This window comes from Budorcas taxicolor, chromosome 23 (genome assembly GCF_023091745.1).
Source record: "Budorcas taxicolor isolate Tak-1 chromosome 23, Takin1.1, whole genome shotgun sequence".
NCBI lineage: Eukaryota > Metazoa > Chordata > Mammalia > Artiodactyla > Bovidae > Budorcas > Budorcas taxicolor.
In genome coordinates this window covers 12,544,275-12,562,047 of record NC_068932.1, presented here as the reverse complement: position 1 = coordinate 12,562,047, position 17,773 = coordinate 12,544,275, and the positions used below count along the sequence as shown (strand labels likewise).

The window sequence follows — 17,773 nt, the reverse complement described above, 5'->3', positions numbered from 1 at the left end:
ATTAATATGATAAAGTATAGTACACTGAAAAGAACTGAAACATACTTACATTTCTAGAGTAAATCTCACCTGGTTATGGGATACATGGTTTTGCCAATGTTTTATGTAAGCATCTAAATTCACAGGTGAATACACAAAAATAAACTCAAAATGGATTAAAGATCTAAATGTAAGACCAGAAACTATAAAACTCCTAGAGGAGAACACAGGCAAAACATTCTCCGACATAAATCACAGCAGGATCTTCTATGACCCACCTCCCAGAATACTGGAAATACAAGCAAAAATAAACAAATGGAACCTAATTAAAATTAAAAGCTTCTGCACAACAAGGGAAACTATAAGCAAGGTGAAAAGACAGCCTTCAGAATGGGAGAAAATAATAGCAAATGAAGCAACTGACAAAGAATTACTCTCAAAAATATACGAGCAACTCCTGCAGCTCAATTCCAGAAAAATAAACGACCCAATCAAAAAATGGGCCAAAGAACTAAAAGACGTTTCTCCAAAGAAGACATACAGATGGCTAACAAACACATGAAAAGACGTTCAATATTACTCATTATCAGAGAAATGCAAATCAAAACCACAATGAGGTACCATTTCACTCCAATCAGAATGGCTGCGATCCAAAAGTCTACAAGCAATAAATGCTGGAGAGGGTGTGGAGAAAAGGGAAACCTCTTATGCTGTTGGTGGGAACGCAAACTAGTATAGCCACTATGGAGAACAGTGTGGAGATTCCTTAAAAAACTGGAAATAGAACTGCCATACGACCCAGCAATCCCACTGCTGGGCATACACACCGAGGAAACCAGAATTGAAAGAGACCCGTGTACCCCAATGTTCATCGCAGCACTGTTTATAATCGCTAGGACATGGAAGCAACCTAGATGTCCATCAGCAGATGAATGGATAAGAAAGCTATGGTACATATACACAATGGAGTATTACTCAGCCATTAAAAAGAATACATTTGAATCAGTTCTAATGAGGGGGATGAAACTTAAGCTGATTATACAGAGTGAAGTAAGCCAGAAAGAAAAACCCCAATACAGTATACTAATGCATATATATGGAATTTAGAAAGATGGTAATGATAACCCTGTATGCAAGACAGCGAAAGAAACACAGATGTATAGAACAGTCTTTTGGACTCTGTGGGAGAGGGCGAGGGTGGGATGGTTTGGGACAATGGGATTGAAACATGTACATATATCATATGTGAAACGAATCGCCAGTCCAGATTCGATGCAGGATACAGGATGCTCGAGGCTGGTGCACTGGGATGACCCAGAGGGATGGTACGGGGAGGGAGGAGGGACGGGGGTTCAGGATGGGGAACACGTGTACACCTGTGGTGGATTCATGTTGATGTATGGCAAACCACTACAATATTGTCAAGTAATTAGAGTCCAATTAAAATAAATAAATTTATAATAAAAATTAAAAAAAAAAGAATAGGTATTTCAGCATGAATGACACAAATTAAAAGTATGATTGCCCTGTACCCCGGAGTTAAAGAATATGTGTTCTTAACAAACTAGAGAATATAACATAGAAGAAGCAGACTCACAGATAAGGAAAACACACTGAGTGTTACCAGTGGAGGGGGTGAGGGGGAGGGGGCAACACCGGAGGGGGAGAGTAGGAGGCACAAACTGGTAGGTGGTGTAAGACTCAAGGACGCATTGCCAAACACAGCAATACGGCCAGTATTTTTTTAACAACTGTAAATGGAAAGTAACCTTTAAAAACTGTATAAAAATTTAAAAATGTTTACAAATAAATAAAAGATTTTTAAAAGGAAAACAACAACAACAAAAAACAAAAAAAAATAAATTCACAGGTGAGTTTGGTGTAAAGCTTTCTCCAGTTTTCTTAGTATATAGCATAGATGCAGATACTTGTAAAAAAGGGCTACTTCTATTTAACATAATGATCCTGCTATTTAAAAAAATTATTTACAAATTTGGTTGAGTCTAGTACTTTGAGATTTTCCCTATAGTTTTATAAAAATCAGTATTAGGTTTTCAGGAGCTTCCAACTCAGAGGAATCCTATTTTAAGGACATCATGGAGGTAAGAAGCAGCAAAGGAAGAGGCCACGTGTGCTTTTATGAGCACCTTCCCTTTCCTCCACAAATTTTACAGCAATTGGTCTTAGAAAGGACTTGGACTTCATGAACATAATGAAAGAGAGGCTTAAAACAAAAGATCAACTAAAAAGTCAGTCCCTTAGCAAAAGTTTTAATAGTCCTCAAAATAATCACTTTTTGAGCAGTAAATCTAAAAAATAATAAGCCATATATACCAAGTGAAGCTGAAAAGCATGAACTTCAAAATGAACAAAAAACATTTTTAAAGAGTCTCTTATATTGAAAGATCTTACTCAAGCATACCTGCCAATTATCACTTAATGCAAAGGATAAATAAACTAGTCTTTGTTTTTCTCCTAAAATATATCTAAATTATTACGGGGACAGGTTTTTTTTTTTTTTAGTTTTACTAGGTTTTGTTATTTTAGTGGCTTGAATGTAAGATTGTTTTTATAGACTAGTGACGTCTGGCTCCAAGTGAAAACAGTGAATCACATGGGGGCTCCGTTTCTGTTCAGAGTGGCTGATGCACTCTGAAAGGGCAGAGTGTCGACTGAGACGGAGGGTTCTTTTCAGCTCTCACACTTGGCTTTTTTGCAGGCTGGAAGAGAATCATCATCTGCTTCTGATGTCCGAGGTTTCTTCACCGTGGAAATAATTCCAAAAGCAGTTTTTCTAGTTTCTATAAATCAAACAAGGAAACCAAGGTGCTTAAAGTTAAGATATGATTTAAAGAGGTGGTGTAACAAGCATCCCCATGTTACTGTGACTTACAGCATGAGTGAATGATAAACCTATATGAACTGCTGAGTGCTGATGCCATTTATTGCTATCACCTTTACCTGCCCCTAGCTTATACAAATATCAGTATATTAACATCTAGTTCATTCCAAAGGGACTACCCTCAAGGGTAAAATTACAGGGCAAGTTATCTCTAACGGCATCTCATGTAGCCAGAAACCAAGTTTCAGAGGCTGGGGCAGCACACTCATAAAGCGGGGTAGAGATGGATGAGTGAGGACAGCAGGTACAACAGCCAGCCGTACTGATCCACGGCAGTGTGTGTGCTCACTTCATTTTCTGGCCAGACCATTCACTATCTGTGTCCCTTACTAGATCATGAGTGTCTGTCTGAAGAATCAACCATATTGTATGGCCAACATACAGCAATGCCTGGCTATTTAACAAATGTTTAAGAAACACTTGTTGAGTGAATAAAGAATACTACACATGGTTATTGACCTCTTTTATGTTGGTGACAATGGACAAAGAAGAATGGAAATTATTAGATGTTTAGGTCAGGCTGGCAGCAGAGTTCAACTTCAGTCTAGCTAACTTCTGCTAAAACTTCTGTACTACAGGGCCAGGCACTGTGTCATCTACAGAGGATTCTGAGATGCCTAAACAGTGTTCTTTCTACCCATACTGAAAGCACATCAGAGGCAAATATAATAGTATAATAGGAATGGAGATCCCACAAGAAGTAACCCTGTCTGGATGCATCAGGAAGGTATCATAAAAGAAGTAACACTATCACAAAAGAAGGAAAAGAAAAAGGAAAGTTTTCCTTTGCAAAGATATGATATGGAGAGAGAGATAAGAAAATAATACTTAGGAGACAAGATGACTGGAGTAAAGGAGGAGTGTGAAAAAGCCAGTGGGGAACAAGGCTGGAGGGGCAGTTTGTGAAAGGTCACAGTGCCATGGAGAGATTCAAACTTAGTCCTTAGGAAACGGGGAAGATGAGGGAGGAAGCGAGACCCTTTGGTGACAAGAGAGATAAAATCAAAGGGACTTGATAAATACAAATTTAATTAAGACTTATTTCATGTAATAGAAGTCAAGTCATTTCTAAAAAGTTAAATATTACCTTCTAATTTATCAAGATTAATTTACCAAGTCTACTAAATTTCTGTTAGTTATTTAAAAGCATTTTAATTTATAAAAACAGGGATAAAACTTCTCTCAAGGTCATTACCATGCCAACATAATCAGAGAACCTCAAAACAAACAAAAATTGACCAAAATCTGCATTTCACCAAGAAAAATGTTACACTTACAGATGTCTATTTTATCACTATGATTACGAGTAAAAGTCTAAAAATCAGCAGAATAAAAAATATAAAAATTAAATTGTGAAAAGCAATTAACAAAAATGTTTGTAACAAAACAAAAAGGATTAGTTTCATAATTATTTTAGTTCCATGTCAGAAATATTCGTTTTTTAATCACATGAACATTTACTTCTTAATCTAAGCCAACAAGATTATAAACCACTGAAAAACAAGATTTTTATATAGTTACTAAAGTAGACCCTGAACCTCTTTTCTCTGTCTTGACCTTGACACTGCCATTCACTGGTTGCTAGAACCCCACAGGACTCCTCTAACTTTGACTCCTTATAGCACACCTTCCAGTGTGGACGGCCAGCTACTACTGTGTGTCTCAGCTCTCCTGTTTCCTAGGTGTCTGCTCCTGCACTGTTTTCAACAATTGCTCCCATGATAGGGTTTTCACACCCTCCAAGAATTAACCATCTTTTGGTAGTGCTTCTGTGCCGTGGTGTCCTTAAATGGGGACTCAGGATGATGCAGGTGCCAGCTGGGTCTTACGAGCACAGAGGATAACAGTGAGGCTTTGAATCCTCTTGCCTCAGAATCGAGTAATTCTTTTCATGTAAACTTGGGCTCTCACTGTTCCCACTGTTTCCCCATCTATTTGCCATGAAGTGATGGGACCAGATTCCATGATCTTAGTTTTTTGAATGTTGAGTTTAAGCCAGCTTTTTCACTCTCTTCTTTCACTTTCATCAGGAAACAATGGAAACAATCAGAGACTTTATTTCCTTGGGCTCCAAAATCACTGCAGATGGGGACTGTAGTCATTAAATTAAAAAGATGCTTGGAAGAAAAGCTATGACAAACCTAGACAGCATATTAAAAAGCAGAGACATTACTTTGCCGACAAAGATCTGTCTAGTAAAAGCTATGGTTTTCCAGTAGTCATGTACGGATGTGAGAGTTGGACCATAAAGAGTGCTGAGTACTGGGGAATTGATGCTTTTCAACTGTGGTGTTGGCGAGGACTCTTGAGAGTCCTTTGGACAGCAAGGAGATCCAACCAGTCAATCCTCAAGGAAGTTAGTCCTCAATACTCATTGGAAGGACTGATGCTGAAGCTGAAGCTCTAATACTCCGACCACCTGGTGCAAAGAACTGACTCTGGAAAAGACCCTGCTGCTGGGAAAGATTGAAGGCAGGAGGAGAAGGGAATGACAGAGGATGAGATGGTTGGATGGCATCACTGACTCAATGACATGAGTTTGAGTACACTCTGGGAGTTGGTGATGGACAGGGAAGCCTGGTGTGCTGCTGTCCATGGGGTCACAAAGAGTTGGACACAACTGAGTGACTGAACTGAACTGAACCTTAGGCTGAATTAATAATCCTAGCATCCCACCACGCTACTGTCTCATTGACCACAATGTCAACTAAAACCATGGTAATTACAATTTATCCTGTAGATGTGCTATTAATTCAACAGGGAAAATGAGCATAAACTAGGACTGTCTGGGGCGCAACTAGAATGAATGGGAAAGCTGGTAAAGTCCATGAGACTTCTTTTAGTTTAGCTTCCATGAAAGCCTAGCTTTAGATATAACTTATGTTGAATAGCTGAGGTTCTTGAAGTCAGGAGTAGATCTTCATATTTTTCCCTATTAAATTTTTAAAATTAGTTTCCCTTCCTTGTCTTAGTCTGTTTTAGACCACTAATTGTTACCCAAAATCTTGATGGTACCTTACATCACTTTAGACAAAAATAATGGCAGAACCACCAGTTTGAACTATTTCCTAATTTCAGAAAATCTTGATAAAAGTTCTAATTTGGTCATTCCCAGAGCTTATATGGTGGGATTAGGTTATGTATGTAATAAAAGAATCTCAAACTAAAACTGTTGAAAACAAAAGCAAAATCATCTAATTCACAGTAAGTCAATACAGCAACCAGTTCTCCCAAGCAGAAATCAGATCATTAAAATCCAGACATAATATACAAGCCCTCAATAACTTAACTACTCTTTTGTTAAATAACCTAGTCTTTATGTAGCAACCAATTCTGAAGCTTAACACTCATGTGGATGGTATCAAGTAAACGTCTTCCTGGCCATTACCACTAGTACTAAAAATTACAAAGAGAATGAAGATAAAAGCAGCAGATCAAAAGTACAAATGTTTTTTTCTTTTAAAAAGCCTCTTTTTCATTCTCCAAAGTCTTGGCATATCAAACACTTCTAGTTCAATTTTTATCATCTGATGAATAAAAAATTCAGTGCCTTCAAGTAGTGGAATTAAGGTTAAGGAGGTAGATATATATATATAAATGAAATGTGAGTAAAAAAACGTGGAGTCTACGCATACTTGAACATGGAAACAAAAATGAGAAAAGAACCACAAGGTGTAATAAATGTGCAAAGTTGTGATCTGAGTTTGCTAGCTGGATCTTTAAAAATGTATTTGGTGCTTTTGTGTTCCTCATCAATGGCTTACATGTATTTTTCACTTTTCACTTCTCTCAATCAGTGATTTTCAGCAGGGAAAGCATGTCCCTCTAGAAGAAAGGGCAACTAGAGGCCTATCAAAATGTAGGCAGGGATACATATGAAGAGCTTGAAGAACGCATTCAACACTCAAGGCAAAGTATATTCATTCCACGAACTACAGAACATAAAGCTTGAAGTGAAGGGCAAGAAAAGCATTGATGCACATGGCTAGTGGGTTCAGAAAAGATGACTTTAAAGGAACTCTGAGGTGTAGGATAATAAAAGTTGATATGGCTCAACTGTTTGACAGAAGTGACTGGCTCTTAACATGACCACAGTGATTCTGTTGGAAAAACGTGCTCACCTCCATGCAGAAGCACCGCTCGGCAGTTGGTGGACACTGCGGCCTTGGCATCGCTTTCAGACAGCCCAAACAGCAACCCTCTAGGAGTCGTTAAAGCTTTCAGCCCAGAGTCAGCGGAGGACACCAGACCAACAGAAACATAACCAACAATGCCAGCTGCCCTGGCCCCGAGAGAGACACTAATTCTACAGTTCTTAGCCCAAATGGAAAAAGCATTTGAGAAAAGACTCATTTAACTCTAAACTTTTACTCTTCCCCTTCGTTTCTACTTTACCCTTCATCCAGAAAACAAAAGGATAAAGCACTTTAAGCCTGATGTAATTTGTTTTTGAAGCTCTTCGTTGATAAACTTACAGTTTCAAAACTCTTGTTAAAGTTTAATAGACCAAATTCCCTAAAAGAAAATTCCAATGACTTCTTATTCAGAAAAGGATACAAGTTTGCCACATCGTATGGGCCTCTTATTTCTAAAGGCTAAAATAAAATGAACAAAAAATAGATATGAGAGAAGTTATTCATAACATTTCAATGACTTCATCTGCAGTAAATAGGATGCTTAAGTGTCTAAAAATAAGGAAGTCAACTGCATAAATTTAAGTCGTTATAATTTTGATGGATTTCTTACATTTTTGAAAATATAAAAGATCCTTGAAAAGCATTTTATAGCAATATAAAGGAAAGACTATTTATATAAACAAAATTTGAAGCCCCAAAAGAATGGGGATAAATAGGGATAAAATTGCTCTTCACCAATTACAATGAACAAATGAAGTTAAAAATGAAAACACAACCTTTTATTACGTTACTATTTTAATTTCTACCCTAGAAATCTTTTAGTTTTAAAACTTTAAAAGTGAAAACAAAGTACTTAATGCCAGACTTACCCTTTCTGCAGCACTAGATATAATTACATTCTACAAAACAGAAAGTAATCAACATTAATCTTAGATAAATGTGGGAAAAAACTGAAGAGTCTTACAATACAAATAACCAGCAATCAAATTTTAACATAAACACCAACTTCTTCTTAAGATAAGGTACATAATTAAGGTGATGGATGAAAGACCTCATGTCAAACTAAAAGGAGCCTAAAATAAGAAACAGAACAGGCCTTCCCAACAGATCTTAGGAAAGATGAATCAGTTTAAAAAACTAGTTGAAAAGGGCATGTAACCTTAATTCAACTCAATAATGACAAATAACTGCTCTCCAGACTACTCTTTCACAGTAGGTAAATGGCCAATTCTTTACTGAAAGATAAAGACTTTCAACACATCTTCCCCAATTCGTGTTATTTTTCCCTAGGGTATTTTTCTTTCTCTTAAAACCTGCAGAGCCTGTTGAAATGGGAGAATTTGTTCTTGGGCCTTGAGAACTTTTTGCTCTAAGGATCAGCTGGATAATCCCAGTATATTAATAATAAACAATCAGATTTGAAAAACATCCTAAAATTATGGAACCATACCTTTCCTTTGCAGACCTGCATCAAATTGAGGGCGTTGGAAATCGTGTACCTTCTCATCGTGGAGTCTTTGATAGCAGGGCTATAGAGAAGTTCAAAGCCCACTCCTCGGTCAATTGCCTTCATAGGAAACAAAGAAAAGAAAACTGTCAAGGTTAACACACACTGCCTTACTTTATTTTCACTGAACTTCCCTCTCACCTCCTTCCTCACCCCGTCCCTCCTTGCCTAACTCCTGCATGTCCAGGTACAGCTTTGAAAAAAGGCATATTTGTGCCCGGATGGCAACATCCAAGAGAGAAAAAAAGATCTTTGGCTCTACTTGATCAACAGAGTTTATCTGAGCTGTGGGGAAGCTGACTTTCTATAAACAGGAGCCATCAAGAGGCCGAGGAGAGCAGTGTCCCAGTGGTGTGGCAGAAGGGCTACTACTCCATGAACTATCAAAAGGAAATCGGAGACGTGTTCCCTACATGAAGGGCAGACTGTTTGCAAATGTAGTAAACCATCTAATTTGATCCAAGAATGAAGAAACAAAAAATGAAGAACTCAAAAACATCCTAAGAGCAGGAGTAGAAGGCATCTAGGGGAAGCGATTCAGTACGCATATTCTGAAGGAAGAGACACAGACACCCACGAAGTGCTATGTGCCAGGCACCGTACTGAGAGAGTCGTATGCATTTATTCAGCACCCCCAATGCCTAGAAAGCACTATGGCAGAGATAGCTACTGTCCCGCTCTGATCTCCCCATTTTCTTTATTAACGGAGTCAGTAGCTTAAGCGGGGCTCATGAATGCCCAGCAAAAACAATGAAAGCAGCCTGCATCCCTGACAATATTGCCCAGCTTGCAAGCTTGGCATTCTACATGAGAAAAAGAAACTTCCCTGTTTAAGGTGTTCTTAATAGGGTGGAATCCACAGGTAATACCTTATTTAAAATTTTAGATAGATGAAATACAGACTCATTACCTGAGCTCCTGCTTCCAAGCCGATTTTAATGCGAACTGCCTTAAGCTCATCAACTGAGAGTTCAGCCTGGAAGAGGTGGCAACTAAATCCACTACTACACTGTTCTGCTTCCCTGAAGGGTGATTTGCATCTTCATCCATTTACAAGAGAGGGGTTTCAAGCCAGCTGTGCAAGGGAATGGTGAGCAAAAGCTTACATGGTTCTTCTCTTCTAGAAACTTCCAGTTTAATGGGGGAGACCATCAAATAATTACACAAAAATTAAAAACTTCCACTGCGCTAAGTAATGTCAAGGAGAAGTCTAGGTGTAGGCGAGGAAGGACTTAATCAGGTAAACAGCAGAAGAGTGAAGCACTTGCACAAGGCAGGGTGGAGGGGGGCGGGGTATATGAAGAGGCTCTAGGGTGGGAGGGAGTGGTGGGGCGTGTGGAGGTCAAAGGCTGGGGAGGAGAGAATGAGGAGAGCCCTGTGGTGGAAGCGGAGGCTAGAAGAGGATGGGAAGGGCCAGCAATGCAGGTCTTTAGAACAGAGACAGAATTAATCTTAGTAGCCAGATAGAACATCTAAGGACTTTCTCATGGAGGTGATGATTGGAGCCGCAATGGCCGCAGTGGGCTTTTGAAGGAACGAAGTAAGTAAAGCAGGCAAAGACCAGCAGGCAGATGGGTTGGGACCTGTCCAGTGAGGACGGCTGGAGGTCTACTCCTGAGTGCAAAAAGTAATGCAAAAAATCTGTCTTCTGAATACAGACTTCTTTTCTTCCATCCCCTAATCTTCCCTTTCCTTTTCTTGCTGCCTTGAGGTGCCCAGATTTTATTTTAGCTTCCCTATATATCTGATCCTAGTTTAATTACATTTACACACTGTTTTCCACACTGCAACCTCCCCCTCTCTCTTTTTCAGACAGCTTCTTCCTGCCCCCAATTCTTTGTCTTGTGTTGATTATATCTGGGAATGGTGTCTGTTATGCTATTCTTTGTGGCACAAAGATATACCCCATTCACCCTATCTAGCTTGGACATTTGGAAGCTGGTATCATGATACTTCTCAGTAACACAGAGCTGTTCTTTTATATAAAAAGCATTTAATATATTAATATTCTGAGGGAATAAATAGTAGCTTACAGAAAAAAGGTCATATGATAATGCTGTTCACTATGGATTATCCATCATAAAAGAAACCAGGGTTAACTTGGCAAACTGAAATTCACAGATAAACCAAATCATGTCTTTCAACCATATTCTCAACTATCCTCCTGGCTATTTCTCTAACCAAAACTACTAATTAGCCAAAGAGGCTTACTTACATGTACTTCTTTTCCTCATCCCTCTAGCTGCTGAACTAACACACAAGTCAGTAAGATGCAAAAGGGGAGAAATAAAAGATGCAGGTGACACACAGAACTAGGTGACCAGGCCCCAGAGTATTTGCTACTTCCCCTGCCTCCCACCCCCTTGGGACCAGAGCAAAATAAAAACTTTTTTGGGCGTGGAGAGGGTAAATGGACACAATTATCCACTTAATTATTTTTTTAAGAAAAAAGTTCTGATTCTGATCTTAGTACATTAATCAAATTCACTTTTAAAATGGAAAGAAAACTCAGAAACTGAAGATAATGTGCTACTGAAGGCTGTGAACACTTCTTTCATAACACTTTATTTACAAATTTTAGATAGATGAAATACAGACTCATTACCTGTGTTCGCTTCCAAGACCATTTTAATGTAAATTGCCTTAAGCTCATCAACCGATTGTTCATAACAGCCTTTTCATAAAGAATGCCAGTGCCTGCTTGATTAGCTTTTGTTTGCATCTCTGACCAAAGGTTCTGGAATAAGCAGATATTTCTTTACTAATGAGAAATAAGTCATAACGATGCTACAAACCAAGAGCAGGTGTGTGACGTGTGAAAAGAGATAGTGGTGGTAAAATTCCAAGAACTAAAGCAAAGCTTAAGAGAAAGAAGAGAGAAAGAAAATAGGGGGTTGATTACTGGGACAATATACAGATTCCCTGTTTATTTCGTAAAAATTAGTTCTTTACTGAATTGCAAAGGAGGACACTCTTGGTGTATCATTCTTTGAAATAGGTAACTTGTTCAGATGATTCACATATCAAGTAACACAAGAAAGCACCAAAAAGTCTTAATTGTATCTCTGCTCCTGTTTGCCCCACCCCCATCTCCCATAATCACACTTATTAATTTCTTATGTCTTTTCCCAGAGTTTCTTCATACAAATATAAGCAAATATGAACAACATCTGTTTTCCTCTTTTTTACCCCAAAGATAGCCTACTACACTGTGGTTCCGACTTGAAGGGTTTTCCATGTCAGTTCCTAACTTCAGCGCTGCTTTAGAGCTGCAGTACTTCACTGCAGAGGTATGGCATGCTTAACCAAGCCTCTGATAGTTTTGCATTGTTCCAATATATCTGTAGAATAAATGCTAAGGCGGGATTGCTGGGTATTACAGGTTGAATTGTGTCTCTTATGAAGGTTATGTTGAGGTCCTAATACTCAGTATTCAGGACGCAACCTTATTTGGAAACAGGGTCACTACAGATGTAAATTAAAATGCAGTCTTACTGGACTAGGGCAGACGCCTAGTCCAGTATGACTGGTGTCCTTCAAGATGACGACCACGTGAAGACATAGAGACATGCTGTAAAGACAGAGGCAGAAATCAGAGTGTGCAGCTGCAGGCCAGCAACCACCAAAGACTGCCAGCAAATCACAAAAAGCTAGAAGAGACAAAGCAGGATCCCCCTCCTGGTCTCAGAGGGAGCATAACCCCATAATGTCCTGATTTCAGACTTCCAGTCTCCAGAACTGTGAGTTGATGCATTTCTGTTAGTTTAAGCCAATCCATTTGTGGTACTTTGTTATGGTAACCCCAAGCAACTAATACACTAGGTCAGAGGGTAAAGCATGTATAATTTTGATAGCTGTTGCCAAATTATCCCCTCCCTCATATGGATTGCTCCACTTACACAGTTAAAATCAAAGGATGAGAACCCTTGCTTTCCCACAGCCTTACAACCATGTATCGTCAAACTTCTGGGTTTGTGCCAAACAGACAGGTGATTTTTGATGTGAATTTCTCTTAGCATGATGGATTTAAACATCTTTTCATATGTTAACAGCCTATTTGTATTTCCTTTCCTGTGAAATGTCCTTTTCATGTTCTTAATCCATTTTTTTGGATTGAGCATCTCTCTTTTTTAAGCTTATCAACTTCTGTGTGCATGCTTAGTCGTTCAGTCATGTCTGACTCTTTGCAACCCCATGGACTGTTGCCCGCCAGGCTCCTCTGTTCATGGGGATTTTCCAGGCAAGAATACCAGAGTGGGTTGCCATGCCCTTCTCCAGGGGATCTTTCCAACCCAGGGATCCAACCCAGGTCTCCTGCATTGCAGGCGGATTCTTTACCGTCTGAGCCACTGGGGAAGCCCTATCAACTTCTGGGAGCTCTTTATATATTAAAGAGACTAGCATTTGTCTATGTCGTAAGTGAAACCATCTCCACAGTCTGTCATTAGTCTTCCTACTCTGTCTCTGATGGGTGGTGTTGCTTTTTGCCACACAGACATTTTTTGATACTGCCAAGTTTGCTGGCATTGCTCCAAGCACTGGATCCATAAAGTACTTAACACATTTAGGTTCACAGTATGTGTGACGAAAAATAAAGTTTATAGAGCAGTCACACCCAACTCAAGGATATATGGAAAGATTCCTGGAACAACCTCACTGCTTCAGGTACTACTTACTGGATTTCTTTCAGTGGGGACTAATTGGACCAAGAAGACAAATGGATTAGGGTTAGAGAAAATGCTGAAGGGAAAACTTCACAAAGAGAGCATAAAACATACAATCATTGAAAACAGCTCAAAAAACTTTTGGTTGCTGTTGAATGGCAAAACACTATTTAAAAAAAAAATCAAAATGAAGGTGAAGATAGGTGTTTTGCTTAAAGAAAATTCTTCTCAAAACCTGAATTCATAAAGATGTTTTAAAATATGAAATTACTCTGTGCTTAACAAAGAGCTCTGCTGTAATTTTAAATCACATTTCCCAAGAGGAAAAGGACAGCAGATTTAGAATCAAAGCTTGAGTACAAATCCCAAGTTAACCTTTGAGAGAGATATGTACCTGTTGTGAGATGCAAGCTACCTGAGTCTCAATTACATCACCTGCATAATGGAGAGAATTCACATCTACCCCACCTTAAAGCTGTGGGCTGAGAGCAAGTGTGACAGAGTTTAAACCTTAAAATGCTATTAGAGGTCATTTGGTTATCCAAGAAAAGGAGCTGAATTCAACTTCCTTGAAACCCAACTATAACAAGATAAAATGATTCTATCATAAGTTACTTAGACTTCAGAGGAGGTTTGTAGGAGATTCTAGAGGGAATTAACATAACTGAAATTATGGTGCCCTAAGCATGTGGTGAAGATACCAAGAGGGATGAAAGCTGCTAAAAATTACATATAAGGAATGCTTTGGTATGTCTTAGCTCCTGGGCCCTGCTTCATAACTGCAACCTTCTTTTACTTCTTTTTTAAAGCTGTATTGAGGGATGATTGAAAAACATAATGTATATATTTAAAGTATAGAGTGTGATCCTTTGATATACATATACTCTACATCAGGGGTCCCCAGGCCATGGACCAGCAGCAGTACATGGCCTGTTAGGAACCCGGTCACACAGCAGGACATGAGCGGCGGGCGAAAGTGAAAACCATCTATCCCTTCCCCCAAGCCCCGAGTCCGCAGAAAAATTGTCTTCCAAGAAAACAGTTCTTGGTGCCAAAAAGGCTGGGGACCATTGCTCTACAGTGTAGAATGATTACCAAGATCAAGATAATTAACACAACCATCACCTGATGTAGTTAACTTTTTTTTTTTTCCTGTGGTGAGACTGCTTAGGATCTTCTCTCGACTACTTTTAAGTTACAATACTGGACTATTACCTACGGTCGCCCATTCTGTGTTATTACAGCCTCGGAATTAGTTCTTTTTCTAAGTGAAAATCTGTACCCTTTGACCTAAAATCCACACTTTCTGAGCTGATAATTCTCACATGCCTTATGGCCAAGAGGTCAAGACTAATAAATTAAGTATCTTACTGCTCCTTTTTTTTTTTTCTCACCACTCCATTCAAACTAAGATCTGTACCCAATACTGTGATCCTTATAAACCAAGCCAACCACTAATCATGGTCAAAGACAAATTCATTCTAAGGGCCAAAAGAGCATGCAAGGACCAGGACTTAAGATTAAACTGTTCCCCACGTTCACTGCATCTTCTGTATTTTCATGGGGAATATATTTCCATACTTTAAGGATACAGTTCCAAATCCATAACAGGTCTAACTATCAGGTATAAATAATATACACACATCTATACAACTGCTCTTTATTTACCCTGTACAGCAAACTCGCTAACTTTTATTGTATCAATATGCTTCCAGCTTTTAATTTTAGTTAATTTAACTTTTAATTCCAGTTTCTCTTAAATGAAAGAGGTGAATGAAATTAACAGGGACTCTTCTGCTTCCTGACCAATTCACACCGCAGCCTACTTATACACTAGACAAAGACTAAAAATAACGCTGCACAGCCTTCCCTCCACTCCATCATCTAGTTTTTATTAAACAACATATGTAAAATGTTCACACCAGATTTTAAAAAAAGCAGACACTGTGTTAAATACTGCATATCCCTCTCACTTGTCAAATTTTTACTTTTCCGAATTCTTACATTAAAAAATGTGGGAATGTGGCCAAAAATATCCGTCAAAAAATAGTACCTTCCCGAACTCACAGATGGAACTGGAAGGTGGGCTGTCCTGGTGCGTCTCCTCCTCATGCCCCAGTGCCCCACTCCTCTCACTGTGGAGGCTGCCTGCTGAGCCCTGACAACCAGCTAAGGGTTAATGGCTTGCGGGATTTGCTTGTGTTCCCCAAGTTGCACCCTGACAATATGAAATTAGATGTATACTCGTTCAGCTGAAAATTTTAGGGAGGACCCATTAAAGAGAAGGTATTAGGGTAATTAAGAAAAGACCATGACACGGTTGGTGCTTCCTAGAAGCTTATAACCTGGGTTGAACAGTAGGGCACGTTCATAAGAAACCAACAGAAAGACATCCCCAAAACTGCCACTGGGTAGCTTAGCATTGTTGTGGGATGAGAAGAATTAAGTGCTGTGAACTGCTGTCCATTCCATGGACTTGGCCTTAGCATCACATGTCACTGTCTCCTCCCAACCAAGAACACAGTATTGTATGCGGGTTTACTCAGGCAAAGTCATCTAAAAAATGGCCTTCCTTGTTCATCAGGGTGAAGAGAAAAGTAAAGAAGTTGAAAGTTTAAGAGCAACTTATGGGGGGTCCCATTTACATGTAAACTGGAAGGGCAAACTGAAGCTGGTAAAAAGCCTTGGCAAACTTCTGGAGACAAAGCCTGCTCCCGCAGGGGAGGAACAACATGTGAGGCCAGAGTACCTCAGGTACTCTGTTAGTTTGAGCTTTCAACATGGTAGCTGGGGCACATCAGAGGTCTCATCTAATGGAAATCAATCTGGTCTGTCCCAACCCTGGGTCTGAAGAGCCGTACAGCTTCTCCTTTGACCATGTTTGACAAGTGAGCTGTTAACATAGATCTCCAATTCTAAAATGTGAGGATTTAGGGCCTTGTTTTTAAAAGTGTTTACTCATTTATTTATAAGTACTGGCAAGAACGTGGGGAAACAATGATTTGAGTGTGTTGTGTTATATATGTTCAGTAGTATTCTCATTATTAATCAGCAAAGAGCTGTTTAATAGTTTTCCCTTTAAATACATAACTTTAAAATTTCGAATACTTTTCAAAATATTACTCCTGAATGCTTTATAGTAGCATACATTCAGGGGTAGAACATAAGCCATCTTAAACTTTTTCTACACCAGATTCAATTTTTCCATACCATACAGATCAATTTTCTCCCCTTTACCGTGTCTGCCTATTCTCAGCATCAAGCCAACTCCTTAGCAGCAGAGAGGGAAACAAAAGATTCTCCAGAGACAAATGAATAGGGGAGTTACCTATCTTGAAAAAAAATCCATAAATTTTTAATTTCCCAATTCTGACAGGGTTGGGTATGTAATCTAGACTGTTAAACCTTTTTTTCTCCTTCAATAGCACTTTTTGAGAATGGGAAACAGCTTCAGAAGACTCTGTTCTAAAATAGCATCCTGACTCCTCCCAGGATCCGGTTGCCAATGCAAATAGTCGACAGCTGTGCCAACCTTATAGCAATCTCACTGTCATGACAGAATAAGACTTATAGAAAGGTGTGACAGATGGAAGATAACGAGTAGAAGAAAATGAGAAATTATGTAGAAAGGTAACGAGAAGGATTCTACAGCAGAGGAAGGAGGACAACACGGGGTCACCTTCTTTGGTTATTACAAAAGTAACGCTGGGTTCTTGTGTGAGCCAGTGCAGCTCAGTGCAGATTTTAACTGGGCACAGACCGTGCCTGCTGTGCCTTCCACTCCCTGCCCTCTCCTGTCCCCGCTACTCCCACTCCCCTCTCCAGTTTGCTGCTGCCATGAGAACCCTATTTTTTCCCTCCTCCTTTCTTGGCTTCTCTGTCTCCTTAATATGCAACATGAAGACTGTTAAGTGTCCATTATTATTAGCTATCTGCTTAGGAAATTTCCTTCACACAGTTGAGTTTCTAAGGCCTTTCAAACACACCTTGGTAATTTACTAGTTATTTTTTATATTAAGCTTTCTTTCAGCCTTTAGTCAGCTTGCACAATAAAATCCTTTAAGTTGTCTATTTATTACTAGCCTTTGATTATCCCCCTCTAAAAACAGCAGTTTCCTCTGCCCCCTTCCCAGCATGTTAACGCACATCTAGAGGTTCACAGAGAGAACAGAGTGCGACACTTACCACATTAATAGGGGGTCTTTTGAAGTAAAATGGTAGCTTCTCTGTTACAGTTATGCAGACTAAATCCACATCTAAATGTGTACAAGCGACCTGTCAAGAAGAAAACATACGTAAGACCAAAAGCAAACTGGCACGTCAAGAATGTGGCAGGATCAAACACTGGAGAAGGCAATGGCACCCCACTCCAGTACTCTTGCCTGGAAAATCCCGTGGACGGAGGAGCCTGGTAGGCTGCAGTCCATGGGGTCGCGAAGGGTTGGACATGACTGAGCGACTTCCCTTTCACTTTTCACTTTCATGCATTGGAGAAGGAAATGGAGTTTCCTTTCTCCAGAGTTCTTGCCTGGAGAATCCCAGGATGGAGGAGCCCAGCGGGCTGCCGTCTATGGGGTCACACAGA

General features: G+C 39.4%; 1 protein-coding gene across 1 annotated transcript in view; it reads right to left on the bottom strand.

Moving 5' to 3' along the window:
* Positions 1-1,843: 1,843 nt before the first annotated feature.
* The window catches only part of RPP30 (ribonuclease P/MRP subunit p30), a 28,036-nt gene continuing 12,106 nt past the window's right edge, over positions 1,844-17,773 (bottom strand). The window contains exons 6-11 of the mRNA XM_052660845.1: positions 17,374-17,463; positions 8,468-8,584; positions 7,887-7,916; positions 7,439-7,476; positions 7,003-7,082; positions 1,844-2,780 (exon numbers count right to left, since the gene is read on the bottom strand). Of these exons, the coding sequence (XP_052516805.1) occupies positions 2,671-2,780; positions 7,003-7,082; positions 7,439-7,476; positions 7,887-7,916; positions 8,468-8,584; positions 17,374-17,463 (465 nt within the window). The 3' untranslated portion in view covers positions 1,844-2,670. The remainder of the gene's footprint in view (positions 2,781-7,002; positions 7,083-7,438; positions 7,477-7,886; positions 7,917-8,467; positions 8,585-17,373; positions 17,464-17,773) is intronic.